Below are 27,561 nucleotides of genomic sequence, written 5' to 3'. Positions count from 1 at the left end.
TGCGCCCGCTCTGGGGACGGATCCTCAGGGAAGGGGGATTTCACTCTGTATGGGAAGCAGGATCATAGATGGGGCTTCGAGACTGTCTCAGGCCTGAGCTCTGGAGGAGAGAATTCACCAGGAAGGTCCCTGATGTTCTGGGAACAGGGGCCCCAAGGAGGGAAATGCTCTGTCCCAGGTCCCCGCTTGGAAATGCTGCTTCTATTCCTGCCAAAAAGGCCACTGGAGTCTGGGGCCCCTTAGGAAATGAGGCAATCGTTCCAGAGGCCTTGGGTAATGGGGATGCTGCTGGCCAAGGCTCCCTGTAGCCCTCCTCCCTCACTGCCCCCCACCAGGATTAACCTCATCCCCATTCTCCAATCTCTCCCTTCATTCCTAGAGGGTGAAGTCGTGCTGGCTGCCTTGGGAGAGGCCCCTGAGTGAGTTATTGAGTGGCACTGAGCCCAGGGGAGAGGAGGGGCTGTGAAGGTGAAGGGGGGGATGGAGGGGTCAGAAAACTAACTGACCTTCCGTGTCAGCCTGAGCCAAGCGGCTGTTACAGGGGTTCCGGAGGGGAGGGTGGTAGGGAGGAAAAAATCATGGCCCCCGAGGGTCTGCTCCCTGCCAGGATTATGGAATGCGGAAGTCTAGCCAGCTCTAAACCCTGATTATACAGGTGGGGAAACTGAGACACGGAGAGGAAAGTGAGCGTCGATGGCAGACCAGACATAATATTTGAGTTTCCTGACCCTCAGTCCCATGCACTTTCCCCCATATTCCATTTTCTCTCTGAGTGCTACAGTAAGAACCCTAATTCTAGGTCAGTTTAGTCATGTCTGAATCACCATGACCTCATCTGGAGTTTTCCTAGCAAAGATACTGGTTTGCCTTTTCCTTCTCCAGCTTATTTTACAGATGAGGAAACTGAGGCAATAGAATGCAGTGATTTGTCCAGGATCACACAGCTAGTAAGAGTTGGAGGTCAGATTTGAATTCAGGGCTGGCTAACTCCAAATGCAGTAGGTGCATTTTACACGGCACCTCCCAGTATCTATATAGCACTTTAATTTCCATACAGTGTGCCATCTGAGTCCACAACAGTCCTAGGAGAGGGGATGCCATTTTTATCTCTTTTACAGATAGGGAAACTGAGCCTGGGAGAACCTTCTGTCTGGCTGGGGAGCAGTCAGGGGAGGATAGGCAGGAAGGGGCTGCAGCAGCTAGAGCAGAATGAGCTTGGGAAAAGCAGCTGGTGAAAGCTTCATAGAGCAGATGGGCTGTGAACTCAGCCTTGGAGGCTGAGGAAAAATAAGCCCAGGTAAGAAAGGAGGAGGAATGTCCAGTATCGAGGCAGGTGTGAGAGGGGAGGAGGCAGAACAAAGCCAGAGAAGGTGAGAGGAGGGAGTGGGAGGGATTCAGGGCCTGGCCAGAGGCACAAAAAAAGGACTTTTTGTATGGAACTACATGAGGGAAACATGGTCCTTGCCAAAGGAAACTCAATAAAGGTCAGGCCGAGAGCCCAGTCTAGGAATCCTGCCGGGTCAGCAGCCCCAGGACAAAGGATTTTCCATGCTCCCTCCTCTGTTCACCCCCTCCTGGGAATTTCCTGCTCCTGCATATGGCCGGATGGGTTCATTTCCTGCCCAGTGGTCACTCACCTCACTCCTTCCTAGCCCCATGTCCCTTTCCCCTCTGTTTCCCCCTTTCCTCCTAAACGATTCTCCCTCCCTTTCTCACAGATCCAGAATGGGGAGGGGCCTTATTCTACAGAAGGGTAAACTGAGGCCCGAGGAGGTTATGTTGTGGGATTTTAGGATCAAAGATTGGCAACTAAGTGACCCGTTGGCTAGAGCTCTGAACTTAACTAACACTAGAAGCTGGGAGTTCCAATGTGGCCTCGGACATTTAATGAGCAATTGCTCAGGTTGCTCATTATTAAGAGGGGATAATCCTATCTCACCAGCTCCCAACAGGCCACCTTGGCTCCCGAAAGGCTGCCCCAGGGCCGAGACAGATGCAAAGGAGGGGTCTTCTGAGGATAGTCACTGGGAAATCTTGGAGCTGTGTCCTTGCCCTTCAGGATTTCACCGCATAATGAGGGAGAGAACATGCAAACAACTGCATACTATCAAGATATATGGGGAGGGTGGGGCAGCTAGATGGAGCAGTACCCTGGAGTCGAGGGGATCTGAGTTCAGATGGTCTGTTACGTAGTGCTTAATAGTTGGGTGACTCTGGACTAGTCAACCCCAAATGCCTCAGGGGGAAAAAAAGGTGTATTGTAGATAATTTTGAGATAATATGATGATCAATTCTGATGGACGTGGCCCTCTTCAACAATGAGATGAACCAAATCAATTCCATTTGTTCAGCAATGAATAGAACCAGCCACACCCAGCGAAAGAACTCTGGGAAATGAGTGTGAACTACTACATAGAATTCCCAATCCCTCTATTTTTGTCTGCCTGCATTTTTGATTTCCTTCACAGGTTAATTGTACATTATTTCAAAGTCTGAAATAACTTCTTGTGCAGCAAAATAATAGTATGGACATGTATACATATATTGTATTTAAGATAGATATACTTTAACATATTTAGCATGTATTGGTCTACGTGCCATCTGGGGGAGGGAGTGGGAAGGAAGAAGGGGGAAAATTGGAACAAAAGGTTTTGCAGTTGTCAATGCTGAAAAATTACCCATGCATATATCTTGCAAATAAAAAGCTATAATAAAAATTTTTTAAAAAAAGATAATTTTGAGATAATCAATAAAGAGAAGGTGTTAGATTACAGGCATCAGAAACATGGTAGAACATGGGATCCAAGCTGGGATAGGATGGAAGCCAGGAGGTAGAGTTCATTCCAGGCATGGAATTTTGTGTGTTTGGTGCAAGGAAGCACCAGGGGGTTGGTATCCTAGGATGGCAGAGAAAGTAGAAAGGAGTAAGGCTCTATATTGGATTACTTGCTGTTTTAGGGGAGGGGGAAGAAGGGAAGGAGGGAGAGAAATTTGGAATACATTTTGTAGGGGTGAATGTTGAAAACTATCTTTGCATGTATCTTGAAAAATAAAAAGCTATTATTATTTTTAAAAATGAAAAAAAGTTATCATAGGATAATGACCACAAATGTCCTTTAATGGAAACATAATATTTAATCAATTAAATTTTCAGAACTGAAATTAGTAACAAAGAGATAATTACTCTTTTAAAAAAAAAGGTTCAAAAGGACTTTTTAAGAAAGGGACAATGGAGTCAAGTGAGGAAGGGCTTTAAAAGACAAAACAAATTTTATATTTTATCCAGGAGGCAATAGTTGAATAGTAGATCAGACCTGAATTTTAGGAAGATCCATTTGACAGCAGTAAGAGCTTTTCTTCTGATGTGAAAGAGCCCCTTTCACTGATGCTTGTTGGTCTCACATCTGTCATTTAGAGTCTTGGAGAGTTGCCTGGACCTGCAGCTAATGAGCATCAAAAGTAGAATTCAAGTCCAGGTTTTCTTCCTACAGTGTACAATTTGCCCATGATGGACATTTAAAATGAGTATGTGAAATAAAATTGAAAAGAATGGAGTCTCAATCTGCCTAGAGATGGCAGTGATGGAGAAGCCTCCTAAATAGTCCAGAGATCTTTCTCATCTTTGTCCCTCTCTTCTAGGTCTCCCTGACTTGGTACCTGACCCCAATTACGTACAGGCTTCTACTTACGTCCAGAGAGCTCATCTCTACTCACTACGTTGTGCAGCAGAGGAGAAGTGTCTGGCCAGGTAAGAAGTACAGACCACATCATGGCAAGACTGAGGGTCCAGTGGAGGGTAATACCACTGACTCATTTCCAGTCCCAACTCACTAGGTAGCCTTGGATACATCACATTAGACCTAATCCTCATCCCTGATTCCTCTCTCCCTGAAAAGGAAAATTTTGCTTTCCAATTGCCCACTCAGAGCCCCAGGATCAAAGTCTTACACACACAGGTCTGAATTACTATAGAATTATAGAAATTTTCCTCTTCAAAGGCAGGGGATGGAGAGCTCTTATTTCCAGAATCATCATTCCTCCCTCAGCTTTCCTAAATTACATCATTGCTTTTTCTTCAAATAGAGAGAAAGAGGCAAGAGCTCAGAACATCTCCATGGCAACTCATTCCTTACAGATGGAGAATATGATTATGGAATTGTTTTGTTGACATTAGTTCTGGCAGGTACCTAGGAGTAGAGGGAGTGGGTAGTGAATAGGATTAATTCTACTCTCATCAAATGGGAAAAGATAGAAATATCTTAGCTATATTTCAAGTTGTGTGCAATTGTTCATTCACTGGGAGTAAACTCTTTTTTTTAAACCAAAATCATTTAAAAAAACATTCATTTTTCAATCCCTTTCCATCTGTTTTCTGCTCTTACTACTCAATTGAAACTGTTTAGAAGTGTACTAAACACTCTCCTCCCCAATTCTTGAGTCACTGGTTTCTCCTAGTTCTGCTTCTATCTCTATGACCATCCCTTCTCAGTCCCCTTTGCTGGATCATGTTTCACCCCTGCTGCATTGGAGTATATCAAAGGACATTATTGTTATTGTTCATTCTTTGTGATCCCATTTGGGATTTTCTTGGCAGAGATACTTGACCATTTCCTTCTCTAGCTCATTTTACAAACCCAGGAACCTGAGGCAAACATGGTTAAATGACTTCTCCAGGGTCACACAGCTAGTAAGTATCTAAGGCTTGATTTGATCTCACAAAGACAAATTTTTTTTTACTCTAGACCCAGCACTCTAACCATTGTGCCACCTAGCTGTCCTGGGCTTATTATAGAGATAAAAAATTAGGTTTGTGAGTCGATTGTTACTACTATCCTCTTGGTCACCTTTTTTCCCCTTCCCACTAATTCTCTCCAACACTTTTAAAAATCCAAATCTTTTGATATCCTCTTCTTTTTCAGATGTCTTGAAAAACTAATCCTTCAGTGTTTTCAAAATTCACATTCAGCACAGATTTCTTTGGTATGAATTTCATCAGATCCAGCTATTCTTCCCAGCTCCATCTACTCAATTACCAGCCTACTCTGCTGGAATACTCCCTTGATTCAGTCTCTCTTTATATATAGATTGCTCCGATTTATTTAAGCTCTCTTTTACTGAGCTGACCATTCTACAGTATTATGTTAGTTCAGGGTACCATGTTCTAAATGGGACATTTATAAATTAGAAAGAGTCCAAAATGATGACAATTCTGAAAACCATGTCACCACGTAGTTAGACTTAAAGGAACCAAGGATAAATGGTAAAAGACAGAAATACATGTACTCTATTTTCATGCTCTTTATTTCCATTTTTTATTATATCAGACTATGATATAACAAAACTGGGAAAATGTAGCTGAAACATTAATAAAAGTTTTAAAGCTACCTGAAAACTAAAAAATATCTTTTAACATAACTAAAGTAGAAAGTATACTAAACTAAAATTAAAGGCAAACTAAGGAAGAAAGTGATATGATATTTCTTTTTTTATTATAGCTTTTTATTTACAAGATATACGCATGGGTAATTTTTCAGCATTGACCTTGCCAAACCTTTTGTTCCAATTTTTCCCCTCCTCCCCCCACCCCCTTCCCCAGATGGCAGGTTAAATATGTTAAAATATATGTTAAATACAATATATGTATACATGTCCATACAGTTATTTGCTCTGTTTGAAATAGTGTACAATTAACCTGTAAATGAAATCAAAAATGCAGGTGGACAAAAATAGAGGAATTGGGAATTCTATGTAGTGGTTCATAGTCATCTCCCAGAGTTCTTTCGCTGGGTGTAGCTGGTTCAATTTATTACTGCTCTATTGGAACTGATTTGGTTCATCTCACTGTTGAAGAGGGCCACATCCATCAGAATTAATCATCATATGGTATTGTTGTTGAAGTATATAATGATCTCCTGGTCCTGCTCTTTTTACTCAGCAAGTGATATGATATTTCAAAGATAATGATAACTCATCAAAATCTGTGGTATGCAACTAGAGTAATTTTTAGAAGAAAATTTTTGGCTTTAATTAAAAAAAGGAAAATTGAGATTAAATTAATTGTCAACACTTAAAAACATTGCTAACAGAGCACAGTAATATTCCAAAGGAAATTAAAAAGAGATATAAGAGCAATAATGAATAGGATAGAAAAAGAAAAAGAATCACTTTAATCAATGGAACTAAGAGCTTAAAAAAAACCCCATCATGTTGACACATTAGAAAGTCCCACCAAAATTAAAAAAAAAAAAAAACATCATTTACCAATTTAAAATAAAAATAGATAATAAAAATGCAGGGAAAATTAATAATATCATTAAGGAATTCTGTACACAAATTGGATATTTTAAATGAAATAAGTAAATATTTGCAAAATATGAATTGTCAAAATTAATATAAGATGAAATAGATAAATAAACAAACTTTAAAGAACAAATGAGACAAATCATCAGTGAATTACCTTGCAAAAAATTACTACATCAAAGGGTATTTTCAGGGGAATTTTTCCAAACCTCCAAAGAACAAATAATTCCTATGTTACAAAGAATGTTGCTAAATTTAGAGAAAGATGGACTGGTACCCAATTCATTTTATGAGGAAAATATGGTCAAGTCTAAACTTTATAAAACCAAAACTTAAAAGAAAAAGTCTAGGCCAAATTCATTAATGAATATGGATGTGAAAATTCCAAGTAAAATTATTAGCAAATAGAAAATACCACCACATTTTTAAAATTTCTTCATTCTAGCCCAGTGAAATTTATGTCAACAATGTAAGAAAAGTTCAATATTAGGAAAACCAGAAGCTATTAAAAAGAAAAATATCTTTAAATCTTTTAACAATAGATTCCTAAAATTCCTCCAGTAAAATAAGGTATTTATTCATGGTTGCAAAAGAAAGAAAACTGTGAAAAAAGAATAAAATTATTATCCCTCAACATCGAAGAAATGTTTATATAAAGTAGGATACAGCATTATATGCAATGAAGAAACATGAGAAGTATTTTTACAAGAAACAGGGATAAAAAAGGGTGCCTAATTTTAGCCATTTCTATTCAGTGGTATTAGAAATGCTAGAAATTCCAGTAATAAATGGATTAATGTACAAAAGGAGATCAGATTATCATTATTTTCAGATGACATGAATGTTTACATAGAAAATCCATCACCAATTGCACAATATATAATGACAATAAACAAATGTTTGTTTTTTCATATACTGTCATTCAAGAATGGGGGCAGAGATGGGGCAAAAGTAGATAAAGCACTAGACTGAGAATCAGGAAGATTCATCTTCTTTAGTTCAATTCTGGCCTCAGACACATACTAGTTGTATCAGCTGGGCAAGCCACTTTACCCTGTTTGCCTTAATTCCTCATCTGTAAAAGGAGTTAAAGAAGGAAATGGCAAACAAAAATTCTCTCTAACAAAATTCCAAATGGGATCATGAAGAGTCAGACATGACTGAACAAGAATATCATCATTCAAGAATAACAATCTGTTATTTTTAAGTAAAACCTCAATTTGCAACAATACTGAATAAATCTACATTTATGTATATGTCTAGAAATAAATTAATATATGTCTAGACATATTACTTTTATAAAAATAGTTTTAAAAATATTTTGGCAAATAAAAGATGATCTGAATAATAGGAATGAAATTCAGTGCTCATAGATGGGTCTGGTCAACATAATTAAAAAGACTACCTTAAAGTACTTTGGAGATTATATGTCATATTAACCAAAATACCAATGTGTTTTTGTAGAACTTGTAAAGAAAGTGCAATGAACTTAGGATTTGAAAATCTGGATTTGAATTCCACTCTGGTTCTTACTACTTTTATGATGCTATGATGATAGGCAAGTTCTTTCTGTATTTCTTTTTTGACTATATAAAAAAGAGCCATTTTGGGGACCTCATTTTTTCTTACTTAGTCTTAATTACTAATTGGGCCTTAGCTTAAAAGGCCAAGGTCTCCCACTGTATCCTGGGCCATCTCCAGTTGTCCTGATTTATATCTAAGAGAAATTTGAGGTTGATGACCTTACACTGTTCTTCTTCCCTCTAATCCAATTCACTTACATGTCATGGCTCCATCTCTGTGATGTCATGATGGTCTTCAAGAATGAAGAACAAACAACAGTGGACTTTTGAGTTCCTAGAGGGCAGAGACTTTATTTTTGTCTTTTTTTTTTTTTGGATCCTAGTGGTTAAAACAGTACCTGGCACATAATACGCACTTAATAAGTATTTGTTGACTTGCCTTGAACTAAATTTCAGTGGTTGGGGAGTGAGTCAAGAAATATGTCGGTATAAAGTAATATTATATTATATGTATCAGAAATTTGAAGAACATGAAATTTAGAAAGGTTGAATACAAACTGAAAAAATCAGAACCATTCTACAACTATATGAAAGAAATAAAGAATATACAAAGTACTGAGATGAATAGCCAAGAACAGATATGGATTTATGGACTAGACATGGAGAAAGTGACCAATAAGATATGATGGGGATATAGGAACATATAAGTTAATGTTTACATGTAAATAGTTATAATTATATATGTATATATAATTATAAATAAGTTATAGTTATAAGTGTGTAATAAGTTATAAGTGAGTTCAATATTATAAGCATATATAAATACTTGTTATATGACAGGCACTGTATTAGGCACTGGAAATAGGAAATGCATCTCTGATTTCATTGCTGTAGGGAACTTCCAAATGAAGACAATTTCTCTACCACTAGAGGTCAACAACTCTCTGCAACATATAATCTTAGAGATGACTTGTCCAAGACCACGCAGCCAGTATGTGATCAAGCCAAAGAGTTTTTCTGACTTTATGGCCAGATCTCTGTCCACTAAGCCAGGCTAGCTTTCTGGCAGAAGACAGAAACAAGAACAGCCTCTCCCTTTAAGGGGCTTACATTCTAACATTCACAAGGTTTTCTTGATATTTAAAGTTAATAAATAAGTAATATAGAAATAACAAGCATAATGTTTATATCATAATGTATCAACACATAATATATAATAAAATAATAATAAAGTTGGAAAATAAATAAAATAAATTATTTTTAAATGAAGAATAAGGAAGCTCAAGATTACTTTGGAATTAATGTCATAATTATCAATTTTTATTACTTCGTTTCCCAAACATATTGAGAAATTCTGCGTCATATTTGTTAATGATTGTCGGTTCCTTAGTTAAATTAAATATTTCGTTTCAAACACACACAAAAGAATAACTCATGGTAGGCTGATAGTGTTTACCATTTGAAATAGATTTACTAGATTTGCAGATCAGTAGAGTGTCATAGCTAACATACTTCATTTTCTGAAAGTTTTTGACAATTTCTTTCATAATATTGTAAGAAATGTTGATAATTAGGTTTCCACAAACAGTGCAAAGAAGGACAAGGAGGAGGGGTAAAGCATCTTCTTAAAATATCTTCAACTAATCACTTTGTGAGTCAAGAAACTAGCTAAATTATAGAGTTCCTGATAAAGGAGCCTAGGCTGAAAGTTGGCTAAAATGGGCTAGAATAAAGAATCCAAACTTTTAGCTACTAAAGTGATGAGATCTCTAGAAAAATAGACTGAATCTAATAAAATGAAATGCAGTAAGAATAATTTTGAAATCCTAGTCCTCATTTCAGAAAGGCAACCATACAAGGACAGAATAGATAACAGTACAAATAGAACCCAACTGTTTTAATAGATGTAAAGCTATGAGTCATCAATGTACATGGTAACTGAAAGAACTCATTCACTCTTAGGGTACATTAATAGAAAAAATAGGGTCCAGATGAAGGGAATTTAAAGCCATACTATGCTGTCTACATTTAGTCTGCATTTGGATAATTGCTTCCAGTTAGGTGCACCACTTTTTGAAAAGGCTATGTCCAACTGAAGCACTTCCACTGGAAGGTAGCCATGATGGTGGGGAGACTGGGAGCCATGCCATATGAAGATCTTTTGGATGAACTGGAAGTCTTTAGCCTGAAGAAGAAGAAAAGACTTAAAGAAATATGATATAGCTTTCTTCAAGTATTAAAAGAGCTAGCCAATGGAAAATGAATTAACCTTGTTTTTCTTGGCCCCAGAGGACAGAACTAAGACCAGTTAGTAGAAGTAGCAACATAGCAGATTTTAGTTTAATAAAAGAAATCCAAAGAAACCTATGAATATTTCAGACTCGGAATCCTCAATTGGTGAGCCTGGATTTAATGTTTGTATGTCTCTGAATTTCTTAGTTTTTCTCTCCCTCTGCTGTTCTGATGTGTAGGATTCTTGTATATCTAGTTAGGGGACTCCTTGAATGTTCTAAAACCTTCATTGATTCTGCAGTCTACTAAGCAAAACTCTGGCCTTCAAGGTCCTTTACAATATGACTCCATTTAACTGCATTACAGAAACACACACTATTAGGGCTAAAAGTTACCTTAGGACTCATCTTATTGGACTTGGCCATCCTCAGCAGTGAGATCAACCAAATCATTTCCAATGGAGCAGTAATGAACTGAACCAGCTACACCCAGAGAAAGAACTCTGGGAGATGACTAAAAACCATTACATTGAATTCCCAATCCCTATATTTATGCCCACCTGCATTTTTGATTTCCTTCACAAGCTAATTGTACAATATTTCAGAGTCTGATTCTTTTTGTACAGCAAAATAACGGTTTGGTCATGTATACTTATTGTGTATATAATTTATATTTTAATATATTTAACATCTACTGGTCATCCTGCCATCTGGGGGAGAGGGTGGGGGGTAAGAGGTGAAAAATTGGAACAAGAGGTTTGGCAATTGTTAATGCTGTAAAGTTACCCATGCATATAACCTGTAAATAAAAGGCTATTAAATAAAAAAAAAAATTAAAAAAAAAAGGACTCATCTTATACAACCTCTGCATTTTACAGATAGGGAAACTGAGTCTTAGAATGGCCAAATGACTTGCCTAAATTCACACAGGTGGTAAGTAGCAGAGCCAGAATTTGAACTTTGGTCTTTTGACTCTAAATCACTAAGCCATCACACCATGTTGTTTCATATAGTGTAGAATTCAGAAGGAACATAGAGGCCGTCTGGACCTCATGTTGTGGATCAGGTAACTAAAACCCAAAGAAGCCAGGTCACTTGCTGGAATAATCCCTCCCAAACCTCCGGCTCCAAATCCAACTTTCTTGCCATTGCTACTTCTTTGGCAATGTTTAGCCATCATGCTGGAGGTGTTGGTAGTATTCTAAGTGCTGTCTTCACCATTTGGACCATATGCTATCTTCTATTCTTATGAAGATTTTTTCCATCTATGGATATTTGTTTAGGTTCATGCCAGCCCCCTTCCTGGAATGGATTCCCAACCATTAAAATCTCTGCCTTTCTTTAAGGACCAACCCAGGAGACATCTCCTCCACAAAGTGTTCCTGGATCGCCCCCCAAACACTTCTTAAGTGAGGCAGTGTGGTACAGTGGAAAGATCACTCACCTTCTCATCAGAGGACTTGAGCTTAATTCCAGTTCCTGGAGCTCACAAGCCAAGTGACTATAGCAAGTCAGCATCGTCTGTAAAATGAGTGTTGGAGGAGCTAACTTCTTATTTCCCTTTCCATCTTAGATTTGTGATCCCATGATCTTTTCCCTTAAGTCTCTCATTGTACTTTGGATATCATTCTCCTTAATACCAATAACATTCTGCTTCATGTTATGTTTATCTGTGTACATGTATTATCCTTCATTAGACTGTAAGCTACATAAAAGTAGGGAATATGATTCATATCATCCATCTCCCCAGCCCATATGTTAATGCCATGTGCACAGACATTCAATGAATATTTAAGCTTAATTAAAGTTGAGACTATTTCTTCCAAGAGTAAGTCCCCTAATATTTTCCATAAACACCAGTGAAATCATTGGGTTGGTCAAGGTGACAGAGGTAATAGTGATAATTCTCCTGATATTCTTCCCTGTCCTTTTCCCTCCAGCACTGCTTATAGCCCTGAGGCTACGGACTATGATGTACGTGTCTTACTGAGGTTTCCTCAACGAGTGAAGAACCAGGGCTCAGCTGACTTTCTGCCCAATCGGCCCCGCCACACCTGGGAATGGCACAGCTGTCACCAGTAAGTAATGGTTCTCAGAAGCAACAAAAAGGGATTAGGGAAATATAGGCAGATGGCATAAGGACAGATACCTCTAGACATCCTGCCAGCCTTCCTATTGGAGGGCTCTTTTTTCTGCTTTTATGTACCTGTTTGTCTTTTGGATTCAGAAAAGGAACATCTGCATATTATAACAAACTACTGGTAGAGGTACTTTAACTCTAATATAGAATAACTGCCTTTATCATGTGATACAAAGGGTACCAGGAAGGTTTTTCCCACTGTCCAAAAATATTTCTTCTAGTGAGCTGAAATTCCACCTGTAGAGAATTATATCTTTGTCTAAAATTGACTCCCAGTATTTTATCCTGACTTGGGGTTATGAAGAAAATGTTCTGAAAGGTGCTACCAACTTGAAAAGGGAAACCTTGGAAAGGTTATGCATGTACCTTGAAAAAGTTTTGAGTGTGGGCCAAGAAGAATATATGATTGGCAGCAGAGAACCAGTCTAATTAAATGCAGAGAATGCTCACCACCAGAAGACTGATCACCAGGTGATGAAAATTTTGAGGGTTATAACAACTCATGTTGTTATATTATCAAGAGCAGGGGAGAAAGTTTAGCCATCAATTAAATCATGAATATTTTGAAAGAAAGAAGGCATTCAAGACCTTTGTGAAAATTTAATGTGAATTAAAGTAAAGGGGCAAAATATGTAGATATCAAAAAGAAAGGGTATGAGCTTAAGACAGTGTGGAGCAGTATGGGTCCCAGGGATGCTGAGAGGATAGGGAGTAAAAGGTCACTAAATTTGGATGAAGGTATGTGAAAGTCCTATTGGGAAAGACCTGATTCCCACATTCATACCAAAGAGCAGGCAGAAGATTCAATTCTGTCTCATCAGCCCATCTTTTAGGAAAGGCAGATAAGATGATGAACAAAGGGAAAAGTGAAGCAGCCAGAAATGGTATAAAGGGAAAAGACCCATGGACTACAGATGATGGGGGTTCTCTATTAATACCTGGGCCTCTGTCTCATCAGTCCATCTTTTGGGAAAGGCAGATAAGAAGATGGGTAAAAGGGGAAGTGAAGAAGGATTGGAAACGACCCATGGACCACAGAGGCTGGGGATTCTCTATTACTATCTGGATCTTTGTTCAGCACCTTGGTCAGCACTGAGGCATTTACTGCATAGCAAGCCACAGCTGAGCATCTCTGTTCCTTGCAGGCATTATCACAGCATGGATGAGTTCAGCCACTATGACCTGCTGGATGCTACCACAGGCAGAAAAGTGGCTGAAGGTCACAAGGCCAGCTTCTGCCTAGAGGACACCACGTGCGATTTTGGCAACCTGAAACGCTATGCCTGTACTTCCCACACACAGGTCAGTGAGGGAGAGAGTGGGAAGGCAACAGAAGTGTGAAAGGGGGCTCTGTCCAATAGAAAAAGCTAAAGGAAAGTCTATGGCTCCTTTCTGGTGAAACACTGTGTTTAGTGGATAGAATATAAGTCTGAATCTATCTCTGACATGTGCAAGCAGTTGCATGATCATAGGTAAGTCTCTACACAGCAAAATAATAACCAGAAAACAAAAACACCTACTAAATATACATCAGTGTCTTTACGGAGCACTCACTGTATACTTAATAATATGGAATAGATTGAGGGATTGATTAATGTAAGGGGTTTGTAAGGATTAATAATAAAGGATGAGGAAGAAAACAGAAGGGCTGATCTGGTAATCTTCCAAATCTTTTAGGAAAGAGATGAGGAGGAGGAGAGAGAAGGGATGGCTGGGAATCTTCCAAATCTTTTAGGAATTTAATGGGGTCCATAAAGCCGATAAGATTGAAGTGGCCAGTGATTACAATTCCCTGGATTAACTAACAATGAGAAATCCTTTTCTTTCATTGTTACTGTCCTTTTGTCCAGGGAAATAATGTTGAGTATAAAGATTTGACTTTTTCTTTACTGATTTTTCAGATTCTTTCAGGGCTCTCTTACAACTCTACCTCTGTCTGCCTCTTTGGCGTCAGCCCTTTCACCATGCCTTCTTTCCTAGCCCTGCTGTGAGAGGTGACTTGAAATCTGAGAGACCATTGAAAGAAGAGTCATAAATTCTGAGTTCTGAGCCCAATTCTGCCACTAATTTGGGCAAATTATTCAATCACTCTAAGCCTTGGTTTTTTCCCCTTAAAATAAAGAAAATCAGCTGGATTATCTCTAAATCCCTCCCAGGTATGCTATATTCCATAGTATTCCAATTTTATGGAAATACATGGAAATTCCAAAATATCAAGAAGGAAGATTTGAAATAAAAGATGATTCAATCTTCTACCAACCACTAGACCTGAACAGCATCAGTCAGTCCTGAGGATCAATAAAAAAAAAAAGGATTTGAATAAAGAGCACAGTGTGGGAGGTGAGTAGCCTAAAGAATTCTGTTCTCCCTCCACTTCTCTCTCCCCAGGGCCTGAGTCCAGGATGCTATGATACATACAATGCTGACATTGACTGCCAATGGATTGACATCACTGATGTGCAGCCTGGCAACTACATCCTCAAGGTAGGTTTCCATGACAACCAAGAGAGGCACTAACACTAGGGGATGAAAACAAGGAACAATTTCCTCAGAAAAATGGATCTTGCCTCTGCATCTAGATACATCTGAGCAAAAAGTAAAAGATGCAGTGTTTATCCAAAATCATCTGCAAATGCTCATAATTGAATAACTAAAGCATTCTATTAGTGTGGAAAAGGAGGAGAGAGACAAGATGTATACTTTCTAAAAAGATTCATAAACATCACACACCTCAAAAGATCATAATAAAGCCTTTGGCAAGGGCATTTCAGTGGCAGTATTATTGACATTAAAAATACAGTAGGACATCTAAAGACCAGGAAGGATAAAAAAGGGCATCTGATCCATGCTCCTTCCTTGGGCAAAGTGGCCTTCTGAACCATCCCTGAGGCATCTCTGCCCTCCTCAGAGAGGAGGTACAATACAGCCTGTTGTAAGCAGCACATCCCAGAGTCCCCAGACCTTGGGTCAAAGCTTCCTTCTTAACTAATTAAGCCCTTCTTTCTCAGTGGGAGCAGAACATTATTATTCTGAACGCCCTCCTAGAGAATAGGACTTTACGCTTTACACCTCAGATCCTAAACTGAGTGTTCTGTGTAATGAAAGGGAGTTGGCCCCCTCTATTCAGGTCCATTTAAATCCTACTTGTGGAATTTGGAATCATTCTTCTATGAAACTTCATCACTTTTTATTGAGCTAATGAACCATGAAAATGAAATTATGAGGGATATAGTTAAACAGATGAATATAACATGATAACAGAAGAGGCAGCATATATGATAGGAAGTGTACTGGTCTCAGATTATCAATGCTGACCCATGGCTTGCTAACTGGATTCCTGGATAAATTGTTTCATCTCTGTGAGCTTATTTTCCTCAGCTAGGAAGTGATCACAATACTAATCCTATTTACCATATTGGTGTAAAGATCAGATGAAGCAGTGGAGGTAATATGCTTTGTAAATTCAAGCCACTGAAATATGCTTTGTTATTTTAACAAACTATGTGATAACAGAGATGTATATGTTACTTTTAGGTTGGAAAAGCACATTACCTACATTGTCTTATTTCAGCCCCATAATAAGCACACAATTTGAAAGTGAAGAAATCTGAAACTCATCAGGATGAAGTGAGCTGCCCATGGTCCCCCAACCAATACATGTTGGGGGCAGGATTTAAGCCCAACTTCTTCTCTAATTCCAAAACTAGTGCACTTTTCAGCATCACACACTGCCTTGTTTACATACAAACCTCTAATGTACTAATAACAACCTACCCTTAACTATTCATTAAAGCAAGATTGGGGTAATCTCTGCTTGTGTCCTTTTAAAAGTTTATTCATCCAGTACATTTTTTCAGTCATTTGACAAGCATTTATTAAGTGCCCACTTTGTACCAGGCACTAGGATAAGCACTAAAAATATAAAGAAAAGCAAAATACAGATCCTGCTCTCAAGGATCTCACAGTCTAATGGGGGAGAAACCACAGAAAAATAACTGCACAAACAAGATCTATGCAAGATCAATTGAAAATAATCAGCAGATGGAAGGCACTAACATTAAGTGAGATTTTTTTTTAAAAATTGTTTATACTGTGGGGATGCAAGAATGAGTAAGCTATGATTTTTGGCATCTAAAAGTTTATAACCTAGCACTAAAAAAATTCCATAATCACGTTATTTTAAATAACTCACAAATAAGGTGCACACACACACACACACACACACACACTCATAAACAACAAAACAAAAAACAGAGTCAAAAATATTAAGATTTGACAGTATATCTGTTACAGGTGAATAGTGGCAATGCTTGGAACCCATTATCTGTGAATCATGCTTATTTTACATTGGTATTTGAGTAGCAGCATGTTCTATTTGTCAAAAAAATGTCTCTTCTAGAATCATAAATATAGAATGGGATTGAAAAATCCCCATTGTTTTGGGGAAGGCCTTGAATTTTTCTAAGAAAGGGAGGGAAAGGAATAATGTTGTTACTTTCCTTTGTATTGTTTCTCTCACCATTGTCTATCTGAGTGGCCAGGTACATTCACTGCTGAGAGACCATTGAATGAAAAGTCATAAATACTGAGTTCTGGCTCCAGTTCTGCCATTCTAGCTCTTGGTTTATTTCTCTTTAAAATAAAGAGAATCAGGCTAGTTTATCACTAAATCCCTCCTAGGTCTGCTGTATTCCATAATATTCCAATTTCATGGACTAGAGCTAAACTATCAGGAAGGAAGACTTGAAATAAAAGAGGATGACCAAGTTTCCCATCTCTTTCCATCCCTATTTGTCTCATAGGTACAAGTAAACCCAAAGTACATCGTGCAGGAGTCTGACTTTACCAACAATGTTGTGAGATGCAACATCCACTACACCGGACGCTATGTTGCCACCACGAACTGCAAAATTGCCCAGTAAGAAGCCCCATGAGACCCTCAAGGGACCCTTTCTTCCCTTCTTTCAGGCTGCCTTATGTATACTTTGGGTAGGAAAACACTGGAGGTCCAAGGAAATGGTAAACCAGTGAGCCAAACAAAGAAGGAGGAGAAAGGATGGAGCTGTGGGGGGAGGAAGAGAAAAGTTTTTGTTTTTGTTTTTGTTTTAATTTGAGGGCTTTAAAAACAATTAAACCAAAAATACTCTAGAGATCATCTGATCTCCCAGGATCCTATAGAAATGGATCATGTAGATGATTGAACCAAACATGTTCAATTTGATAAAGCTACAGTTGTAGAAATTCACTCGGGACCCCAAACCTGACTTCTTCTATAGAGTGCCCAATTAGTAAGGGAAGTTAGAATAACCCACTTAGGTGTGATTATGGAAATCACTTAGCTGGGGCACACATAAGGCATGCTCTGGTTGGTTTAGATAACATTTTGGTCCTTTATGTTCACATAAGTAGATAGTAAGACGTAGATCTGACAGTATATCTGAGCCATCCACGGTCTCATATCTGGTTCCCCCAAGAACCATTTATATGCATTTTTGAGGCAATTAAACAATCAGATTATCAGTCTATAATCAGAGTTGGAGAGCAATGTGTAATTTGGGCTAAAGAGTTGGGAGTTGAGTCTGTGGCTATAATTAAACAGCTAGTCTGTGAGTGAGGTGAGGGGTCAGTCAGCCTGTGGCCAGATTAGGGATTTGTCTGTGACAAACCTTAAAGATCTGGTCAGTTAACAGAGTTCAGAATCATTCTGTGGCTAGAGTCAGGAAGCATTCTATGACATATTAGGGAGTTTGTGGTCAAAATTAGTCATTATTCGGTAGTTGGTACTAAAGGGCAGTCTATAACCACAGTCAGTGATGTACCTGAGGAAGGAGCTTAGACTATGCTTTAGGAGTCGATCTGTTAACAGAGACCGAGCACAGATAATTAACCCACCTAGGTTTTAAAATCCCTATTTTCTTGACCTTATTTGCACTGTATTTTAACCACCAAGATAGGTTGCTCTTAAGCCAGATTAGTAAAAAGAACAGAAACTCTACCCCCTTGCACTTAAATTCTGATAAAGTCCTCCAACAGTTGACATTAAGTTGGAGTTTAAAGTCAGTTTGAAGTGAGTTAAATATGGCTTATCTAAATTGGAGGAAGAAAAGTAGGGCATTTTTCCAGATTTCTCATCATAGTCTCACTTTGCCCAAGCAGACCATGGAGCCAAGAAAGCAGGTCAGGGGTAATCTGGGAAAGGATATCAGCAGCCACTGAGACATAGGTTATGGAGGCCTGCATTGATCTACCTCCTTCTGCCAAAAGAGGAAAAAGGCAGCACATCTTTTCCACAGAAGATGCAACTGAACTAGAAAAGCCACTCAACAAAAGAATGGGAGAATCAGGCGGCAGAATAGCCCATTCTGTTTGCCTTGGGGCTTCTGGGACAGGTTTTCTCCTTGTAGACTCCATCACTTTGTGGAAATCCACACTGTGCTCTCTTCCAAACATTTTACATAAGTGTTTGGAAAGAGCTTCAGAGTTCAATGAAACAAGGCTATTAATATTTCTCTGTGACTCCAACCACACTCTAGAGGAGCCAGGACAAACAGGAATCTAGGAATGAAGTTTTCCCAGAAAGGCCATGAGACGCCTGTTGGTTTTGACAACATTTTTTGAAAAATAAAAGAGAGACACTTTTTTAATGGACTTTAAAGAAGGAAGGCAGAAAAATAGAATTTCCAGACAGTCCCAGTTATGGTTAGGGAATGAAAAATGATCCAGGGTGGAGATGAATGTTGTTTGGTTGGCTTTATGGGACTCTTTCAATGAAACCTCTAATGGATAGAGAGCTTGTTCCAAGAGTCTCTCTGATCTCATCCTGTGATAGTCTCAAGCTGGCCCAAGGAACTTGTCTAAGTTGGTCTGGAGTTTCTCTCTGAGCTGGTGCTGAGGTTTTCTATGAGCTTAAAAAAGTAGGCAGAACAAAGATCAAGTGAGGGGATGGCCCCATCCCCAAACCCTCCAGTTTCCTCTGCCTCCATGAATCTCTATTAAGGGTTAATTTGGAAGGATGAATAATGAGTGATGTGACTTGGGACATGGCCCCAGGACCAACTGGTTGATCCAACAAAGAGACTAAATAATATGACCAAAGGTACAAGTTGAGTTGGTAGTTAATCTAGGACTAGAAACTGGCTTTTTAGACTCCCATTCCAGTTTTCTGGCCAGGATTCCTCCCACCCACTAAAAAAATCCCATCCCTCTTGGTGATGACCATTATGATGAATCCTTCTGCATTGACCATTGGTCCTTGGATGATAGACTCACAATCCAAAATCAGACCTATACTTGTAGCTGCCAAATCATGAGGTCATAGCAGGGCACTGACCTTAAAGTCAGGAGGATTTGGATTTAAACCCCACCTCAGACTTTCACTAACTGAGGTTTTTGTTTCCTCATCAGCAAAATTAACAGACTTATCGAGCCCCTTTCTGCGCCAAATCTGTGGTCTAATCATAGTCATTATGAAACTTGGTCCCATGTTGACACAACCTTTAAAAAAAGGGATAAATTCATACCAAAATGTGACATTGTAGGAAGACTTCAATAAAAACAGGAGTTTCCTTCTTTAGCTAAATCTTTCCTAGGTCTGTGAACCTCAAATATTAGACAGTTAGATGATTCAATACAGGATCTAGAGTCAGAAAGGCCCGAGTGCAAATCCTTCCTCAGATGTTTACTAGCTGTATGGCCCTGGACAGGACACTCAGTGTCTGCTTGCCTCAGTTCCCTCCTCTGTAAAAATTGGAATAATAACACCTCCCTACATGATTGTTTTAAGAATAAAATGAGATGTTTGCTTTTCAAAACACAAAGTTCTATATAAAGGTTAACTGTTGTTATTACCATTATTGCCCAAGGCCACACTGATATGAAGAGTGAGGTGGACAAGGGAGATATCTTGAAGGAAGTGAAACTTGAGCTATAGACTGGGAGGGCAGGAAGGGAAAGCTTTCTAGACAAGAGAGCTCTGTGACCCACCATTTGGGAAGAAAGGAAGCATGGTCAAGATGGAAGAAGGTGGAAATACGAACATGGGGAGGGGAAAATATGGACATAGGAAGGATAAGCTGAGGACTTCTCGGAGAGAGCCTTGCAAAGCCAAGAAATTATAGGGAGTTACAGAAGACTTTTTAAAATTCCAAGGTAGAGTCATGTATAATGTCTAATGCATCCAGACATTCCTAGGATGGAGAGGGGAGCAGGATAATGTGTTACCCTTGAGGAAAGGCTGTGTTGCAGCAGGAGGGTGGAGGAAGCCAAACAAAATGAGGGGAAGTGGTGGAAATCTATCCCATGACTGCTGATTGATATGTTTGCCTCTTTTCTCTTAGATCTTGACCTGCTCAGGATTCACTGATATCACCCCACCCAAGCCACCCTTCTCCAAACATGGTCAGACTCTTTCTGGGCCCTGTGAACACAGACAAAACCCTCATGGGCCCTGTGGACCTTGGACAGGAAGGAAAGGGAACCTGGCATCATGGAAAAAACTGGATGATTTAAGTGACTCTAGGTCTTATTTTTATACTTAACTTCCCCCTAAAACTTTGTTGTGTTGGTTGTTGGTTTTTTTTTTTTTTTAAATTTTTATTATTTTGACCACAATGCTGAGTGAAGATTATTGATGATTTAAATTGAATAAAACAAGATTTTCTACTCTGTTGATCTCCATTTCATCTGGCTCCGACAGGATTCTGGGCAAATATCCAGGAGACTAGACCGCTATAATAGGTTTTTGGGGCTTAAACCACTGTTACTCACAGGATTTAGAGCCAAAAAGAGACCCTTTTATCATAAATAAGGAAATTGGATCCAAAAGAGAATAAGCAGTTTGCCTAAGGCCACATAAGTAAAGCAGGGATTTGCACTCAGCTCCTCTACTCTGAAAATTAGGATTTTTTCCACCTCGGGAATCCCTTTTTGTCAACCCCCCCCAAAAAAAAAAAACCTCAAAAAGGGTCACATCTGCCTCCGTATCAAGCTCACAGAGCAAATAACTGGCAGTCACGTAGGCCAATCTTAAGACAGATTCTCAACACTGACATTGTCTGGTTTTCCAAACCAAGGACTTAGGAACACTTCAAACTGAGAGGTTCATAGTCTTCTTAAAACATTACCCCTCATTCTGGGAATAAAAATCCTGCTTCCACTGCTTACCAGCTATGTGACCCTAAGTTACTTAAACTCTATGAGCTTCAGTTTTCTTATCTATAAAATGAGGAGGGAAATATTTCCACCCAGCAGAGCTGTAGTAAAGAAAGTATTTTGTGAACCTTCAAATATTACAGAAAATTAAACTATTATTATCTAAAGTAACAATTTATCTATGTTAAAAGAATCATAATTTGGGGCAGCTGGTGGTGCAGTGGATAGAGCACCAGCCCTGAAGTCAGGAGGACCTGAGTTCAAATCTGACCTCAGACACTTAACACCTCCTGGCTGTGTGATCCTGGGAAAGTCACTTAACCCCTATTGCCTCAGTAAAAAAAAAAAAGGAGAAAGAAAAAAATAATCATAATTTTATCCTCATTTTACAATTGAAGAAATTAAGAAATCCATCTACTTTAGAGGCTTTATACATATTACAGCAAGAAATTGAAAAGATAACCAGGAATAGGACAAGAACTAAGTCACTTAGCCAGACTCACACAGCAAATAATAAAATCACTTTTGAAATTCAGGCCTCCATCTCCAAATCAAGAACTCATTCTACTATACAATACTGGAAATAAATTATTGCAGGGTCAATCTATTTGCTTGGAAAGGAACATTTAATAATTATAGTTTGATGTCAAAGCCAAAATGTTCCACTACCTCAATCCAATTCTGTTCTTCAAGCAAAAGAATGGTGGTTAGGGATGTAAATTAGGCAGCAATGTTTGTATTAGAGGTGGACAAAAAAAAATTTTTTTTAATTCAATAAAATTTATTTAACCACTAGGGACACTGTTGACCAGTTGCCTGATTTTGTTTAGGATTACCCCCAGGCGTTATACACTCCTGGTAATTGGTCTTTCTATCTCTCAAAGAGCTATCTCTCTCTCTCTCTCCTCTTTTTAACTTCTTTGTGATTGTTAACATTCATGTTGTTAGGTACAAGTGAATGCCTCCTATCAGATCCCTGGCTTTTGGTGTTCGCATCCCTTAGGAAAACTTAGGAATGACCTTAGGAAGATGTTGTCAAATCCTTGCTGCATTTCAATAGAAAATTTCCCCAAAAGCATAGCACAGTGAATAGAGTTCTTTAATCATACTAGCAGAAAAGTATTAAATTAGTATATCAAGTACTCACCATGGACTCAGCTCCTAAGTCCCCCCTAGACCAGGTAACCTTTTTTGTTGCGACAAAGCCAAAACTGAGGAGTTTAAAGAAATATAGTTCAGGAGCTAAGAGTCGAACCACTTCCACATTTCACCTCTACAGAAAGAACTAGATGGTAGAGACTAAGTCCTGTGGGCAGGGTAGATGCTAGTTCATCCTTCATTCATCAATATTGGTTCCAAACCTTGCTTGCTGCTGCAGCCCCCGATCACTTGGCTCTTAGGATGCCTTCCCCTTCTTACTCAACATTTCTCATTTGTCCACTAGGACTAGCTTATTCCCTTCACTATTCAAATCTCATCTTGGGAGTGTCTAAAAGGCAAAAAGTTGACTGGCCATATAGTGATTGTCATTTTTTTAACTCTCCATCCTTTTTCTTTCTCCAAAGTCTAATCCATTTTCCCTGGCATTTCCATTCTCTAGGGTACCAGTTCTCCCAGGTGAAAGGGATAGGACAAATGGGTGCCTTCTATCTCAGTCCCCAAGTTGACCAAGGAACTACAATGTTCTAATTATATAAAAAATATATCTGATGATGGATATGAAAGGGCTTGAAAGGTTTGAAGCAAGACCTGACATGCTAATATAACGGCTCCCGTGTTTCAGTCCAGGGCCATAGGCTGGCTGACGGATGCCATGTGAGACTAGTGCCGTTCATCACCAGATTTGATCTTTGGTATTGAACTTTTCAGTCACATCAATTCTTAAAGACCATCTCCCAGAATAAAAGTGAATTTTGGTCAACGTCAGTGTCAGAAGAAATAAATACAATTTTGGAGGAGCGAGTAAAGCTTATCATATTTCTACTCCTGTAAATGCTCAGGAATTGATGACAATGAAAATTTTTAAGGCGGGGCAAGATCCATCCACAACATTCCCAACAGGGGCCCACTGTACTTCATGGCTCTGCTAACTATCTCACATATTCCCAGTCAGCGAGACTTCTCTGATAAGAAGCTGAGACTGTTGTCTGGAGCCAGGACCCAGGGAGCAGTTCCTGCTGAGAGGGAGTTAATCCTCCTTCCAAAGAATCCCAGTCTTAAGCAGCAGAGCCTGAGAAACTCAGGTCGTGGTAGGCATGGCCAGGGAGGGGGTGATGGTGACAATATGACTGGAATGTGTTCCCCAAGCCTTCTTGTCAATCAGTACATTCCACCTGGACTTCACTCTTTCAGGAGCAGCAGCTGCAGCCCCGGCCCTCCCTGGGCAGAACAGACTCTATTGAGAGATCCTGCTAGAAGGGATTGGAATTTATCATGCATGCATCCACTTCCAAACAAAAAAGTAGAACAAGAGACTGAAGAGACACCTGGGCAGGGAAATGACTCCTTCTCAGATCCCCAAATCCACCTTAGGCCCATTTCATGCCCCAATCATCATGTCCATTAGAGTCTGAACCACCATCTTTGAATCTCTAGGACCCTTGCCTTACAAGTAAAACAATTAAAGGGGAGGAATGAGGGAGTAGAGAAAAAGCCAGGGTACTTTAGAAAGTATGATATAAAAATAAATGTTGAAAAATTTCTTGATATGTCACTGGGGAAATATATAAAATACTATTCCAAATAAAAGAATCATGTTAGGATAAAAGTAGTTTAGACCATAGAATTGTAGAATTATAGTTTGAAGAAACTTTAGAAATCATTTGATGCAACATCCTCATTACTTTTTTCAAATAAGTTTTCTTGATGTCCTTTTTCATGTAACAATCATCCCTGAATAATATATGACCACTTCTTTCCTTATAACAAAATGAGCTCTTCCTTGTAACAAAGAAAAACAGTTATGCAAAATCAATAGGCATAGTGATTGCTTTTAGGTACTTATTGTGAATAGGTATAGGGATTGCTTTTAGGTATGTACCATTTTACACCCATATTCCCCCACCTCTCAATTGGGAGGAACACTCATTTTATAGAAAAAGAAGCAAAAGCCTAAAGGCTACCCAAAAAGTCAGCATTCGTCTCCTCCCTCCTAGTGCAATCTTTTCATTATATCATGTTGCATCCAAATTAGAGGGAACAAGGAGAAGATGCTTTTTCAACTGGGAGATGTGAGACAGGCTGTATGAGAAGGAACATGCAGGTGTGTACTCAAGGATTTGAGCTTCCTAGAGGTGGATTTCCATCAGTCTAAGTGGGAGTGAGAGGGAAAGTTTGGAAAACTTTTTCTAAGCCTGTGAATTCAAGGACACATCAATCAATCAGGTATTCTCATGTTGTTAAGGACACACTTGGGACATTCAGGTCCTTAAAAGGAAAGGGGACATTCCTAGAAACTGAATAATAATAACTGACATTTATGCTGCATTTTAAAGTCTGAAAAAGTCTTGCTTGTTTCAATTTAGCCTCATATCAACAATACTAGGGCTTCTTAAACTATTTCACTCACAACTCCTTTTTACCTGATAAATTTTTACATGATTCCAGGTATAGAGATATACAAAAATAGATATATGAATAAAACAGTTATGGATTATATATCATCATTTCACAACCCCGACATTCAGTTATGTAACCCCATCTGGGGTCACGACCCATAGTTGAATAAGCTTTGCTATAGGTATCATAATCTCCATGTAACAGAAAGGTCCAGGGAGCTTAGAAGGTGTCATGGAGGAGTCCTGAAGCCAGGTCTTCCTCAGGAACTCCCTCCTCCATGTACTTCACATACACAAAGTGCTTTGTCACCTTAAAGTGCCATATAGATACTAACTGAGGAGGGGGATTACCAGGGACCAAACCATCAAGGGGAGGGAGAAGAATTTGTTATGGACCTACCATGAGCCAGACTGGGCAACATGCTTCACAAATAGGATTTCATTTTGTCCTTCCAAGGACCCTGGGAGATAGATGCTATTATTAACTCCATTTCATAGTGGAGGAAACTGAAGCAGAAAGAGATTAAGTGATTTGCCCAGAGTCACACAGCTGGAGTTCGAGGTCATGTCTGAACCAATATCTTTCTGATTCCAGGCCCAACATTTTATTCAGTGAGTCACTAAACTTATTAATATTATTATTATATATCTAAGCTAGGTAAAATGAGCTCTTACATGAGGTGATTTGAGAATTGAGCATCATTAGTATTATTATTAAACATTTAAGCTGGACAAAGTAAGCTCTTTCATGAGATGATTTGAGGATCCAGCATCCTCTTTATTATTATATATATAAGCTAGGCAAAGTGAGCTCTTCCATGAGGTGATTTGAAAGTTCATCATCATCATCATCATTAAATATCTAAGCTAGGCAAAGTGAGTCTTCTATGAGATGATAATGGAGGGATAAGATTCCTTATCCAGGGATATCATGTACAATCCTTAGCCTTGCAAAGTACCTAATATTCTGACAAACTCAATGGAATGTTTTCCTTCAGGCATCACCCAGTACCTTCTCTCAATACTTATACAATATCACCATTCCCCTTGAGATGGGGAATTCACTGTCTCCTCCTTCTCTGGAAATAAAGGCTCTCCTGAAGTAAGACTGGTCTGGAGGTCTGGAATGGGAGGAGAAGGTGAAGACAGAATAAAGAAACACCCTAAAAGGCCAAGAATGAATCTTTCCCACTGACCTACAAAATCAGAGCATTTCCCAGTTTCTCACCTTCCGCCATTCGCTTGACCCTCAGCCTTCTGAAATTCTGCTCCTCCCTAACTACCTAATGAGGGCACCAGCAAGCCGCCTTCCTGTAATTCACCCAATATAAGAACTGCCTTGCAAAGCCTTACTGAGCAACTAAGGGGAAATGCTGGGTTTTCTACTCACTACTATCTTAGCATGATCTTGGAAAAAACATTTGACCTCTGAAAGCCTCAGTTTCCTCAGAGATAAAATGAGAAAGTTGGATTAGATGACATCTAATGTCTCTTCTCAAAATCTATGAATTGGCTGCTTCTCCACCCAGAGCTGGTGTAAGAAAAACAAGGAAAGAGACCTGAGATGCAGAGGAGACAGGGGGAATCATATTCATCAAAAGAAGATATAGAAATTTTAAATGGCAAAATTACACAAGAGTTGTGAAGGATCCAAACCTAGGATGTAGGCAATCCTTTCTTGAACCTGTGGAACTCTAGGCAAGTAAATTAATCTTTTTCTGCCTCAGTTTCCTAATCTGTAAAATGAGGTTAATACAAGCACCTCCCTTGAAGAGTTATGATAAAGATCAATTGAGATTTTTGTAAAGCCATAGCTGGAAAATATATTGAAGGTCATTTGATTCAATCCCCTTATTTCACAAATCAAGAAACAAATGCTTAGCAAGGTGATATGATTTTCATAGGATCACATTTAATTGGCAATTCAAAGACTAGAACCCCTGACTCCAAACTCAGATCTCTTTCCAATGCATCAGTAGCTTGTCTACATTTTCCTAGGCTTGGTTCGACTCATTTTCTTTAAACCTGAAGCATTTGGTTTCCTTTAACATACATTCCATCTTCTAAGAATGCTCCTTCCTCCCATAATATTTTGAATTTCACCTGCAGGGGCATTTCGAATTAAGCTCATTGGACTTATCTGCTACCTGGGTTTCTCTTTCAGCAAGAAGCTGCTAGGATTTGATTTCTCCAAGCATGTTGCTATTCTCATTAGAGTTAGAACCAGCAGAGGAGAATTGAGCCAAGGAAAGGACTTTGGCAAGGAATGAGAAGGGATGAGTAGTTTGGGGGCATGACATCCTGAATTTCAGCTTCGCATTGAGCCCTTGCTGATGATAATTGCAGGAGTAACACCAGAAGAGGTTGTAGGGATCAGGCCTTGAAGAATTAGTGTCTTCATTACCTTGTCCACTAAGATCGATGGGGATGTGAGCAGGCAAAAAGTATCTTCAAATTCTAGGTCTCAACATTGTACCATGAGTCAAAACCAACTGTATCCTTCTTCTGTGTTGGTGACATAGAGAAATTAAATGGGAAATACAAGACTATTTTTCTAAAGGCATAGGAGATAACAGCTATTTGTTAATAGGTCCAGAAAACATTTATTTCCTGACTCATTTCCTTATTATGTTGTTCTCTTGTTTTAATTAAATGTGTTT

The 27,561-nt window shown here is 38.9% G+C and overlaps 2 protein-coding genes across 3 annotated transcripts in view; one reads left to right on the top strand and one right to left on the bottom strand.

Moving 5' to 3' along the window:
• Positions 1-20,858, top strand: part of LOXL1 (lysyl oxidase like 1) — a 45,191-nt gene extending 24,333 nt beyond the window's left edge. The window contains exons 2-7 of the mRNA XM_031956633.1: positions 3,640-3,748; positions 11,995-12,132; positions 13,340-13,496; positions 14,583-14,678; positions 16,997-17,112; positions 20,531-20,858. Of these exons, the coding sequence (XP_031812493.1) occupies positions 3,640-3,748; positions 11,995-12,132; positions 13,340-13,496; positions 14,583-14,678; positions 16,997-17,112; positions 20,531-20,537 (623 nt within the window). The 3' untranslated portion in view covers positions 20,538-20,858. The remainder of the gene's footprint in view (positions 1-3,639; positions 3,749-11,994; positions 12,133-13,339; positions 13,497-14,582; positions 14,679-16,996; positions 17,113-20,530) is intronic.
• The window catches only part of STOML1 (stomatin like 1), a 67,774-nt gene continuing 43,365 nt past the window's right edge, over positions 3,153-27,561 (bottom strand). The window contains exon 7 of one of the 2 annotated variants that reach the window (XM_031956636.1): positions 3,153-3,443. In XM_031956636.1, the coding sequence (XP_031812496.1) occupies positions 3,412-3,443 (32 nt within the window). In that variant the 3' untranslated portion in view covers positions 3,153-3,411. Of the gene's footprint in view, positions 3,444-9,056; positions 10,009-27,561 lie in introns of those variants that run through there. The other variant, XM_031956637.1, reaches the window with a different exon arrangement.

This window comes from Sarcophilus harrisii, chromosome 2, assembly GCF_902635505.1.
Source record: "Sarcophilus harrisii chromosome 2, mSarHar1.11, whole genome shotgun sequence".
Taxonomy (NCBI): domain Eukaryota; kingdom Metazoa; phylum Chordata; class Mammalia; order Dasyuromorphia; family Dasyuridae; genus Sarcophilus; species Sarcophilus harrisii.
This window is presented reverse-complemented; position numbering and strand designations above follow the sequence as displayed.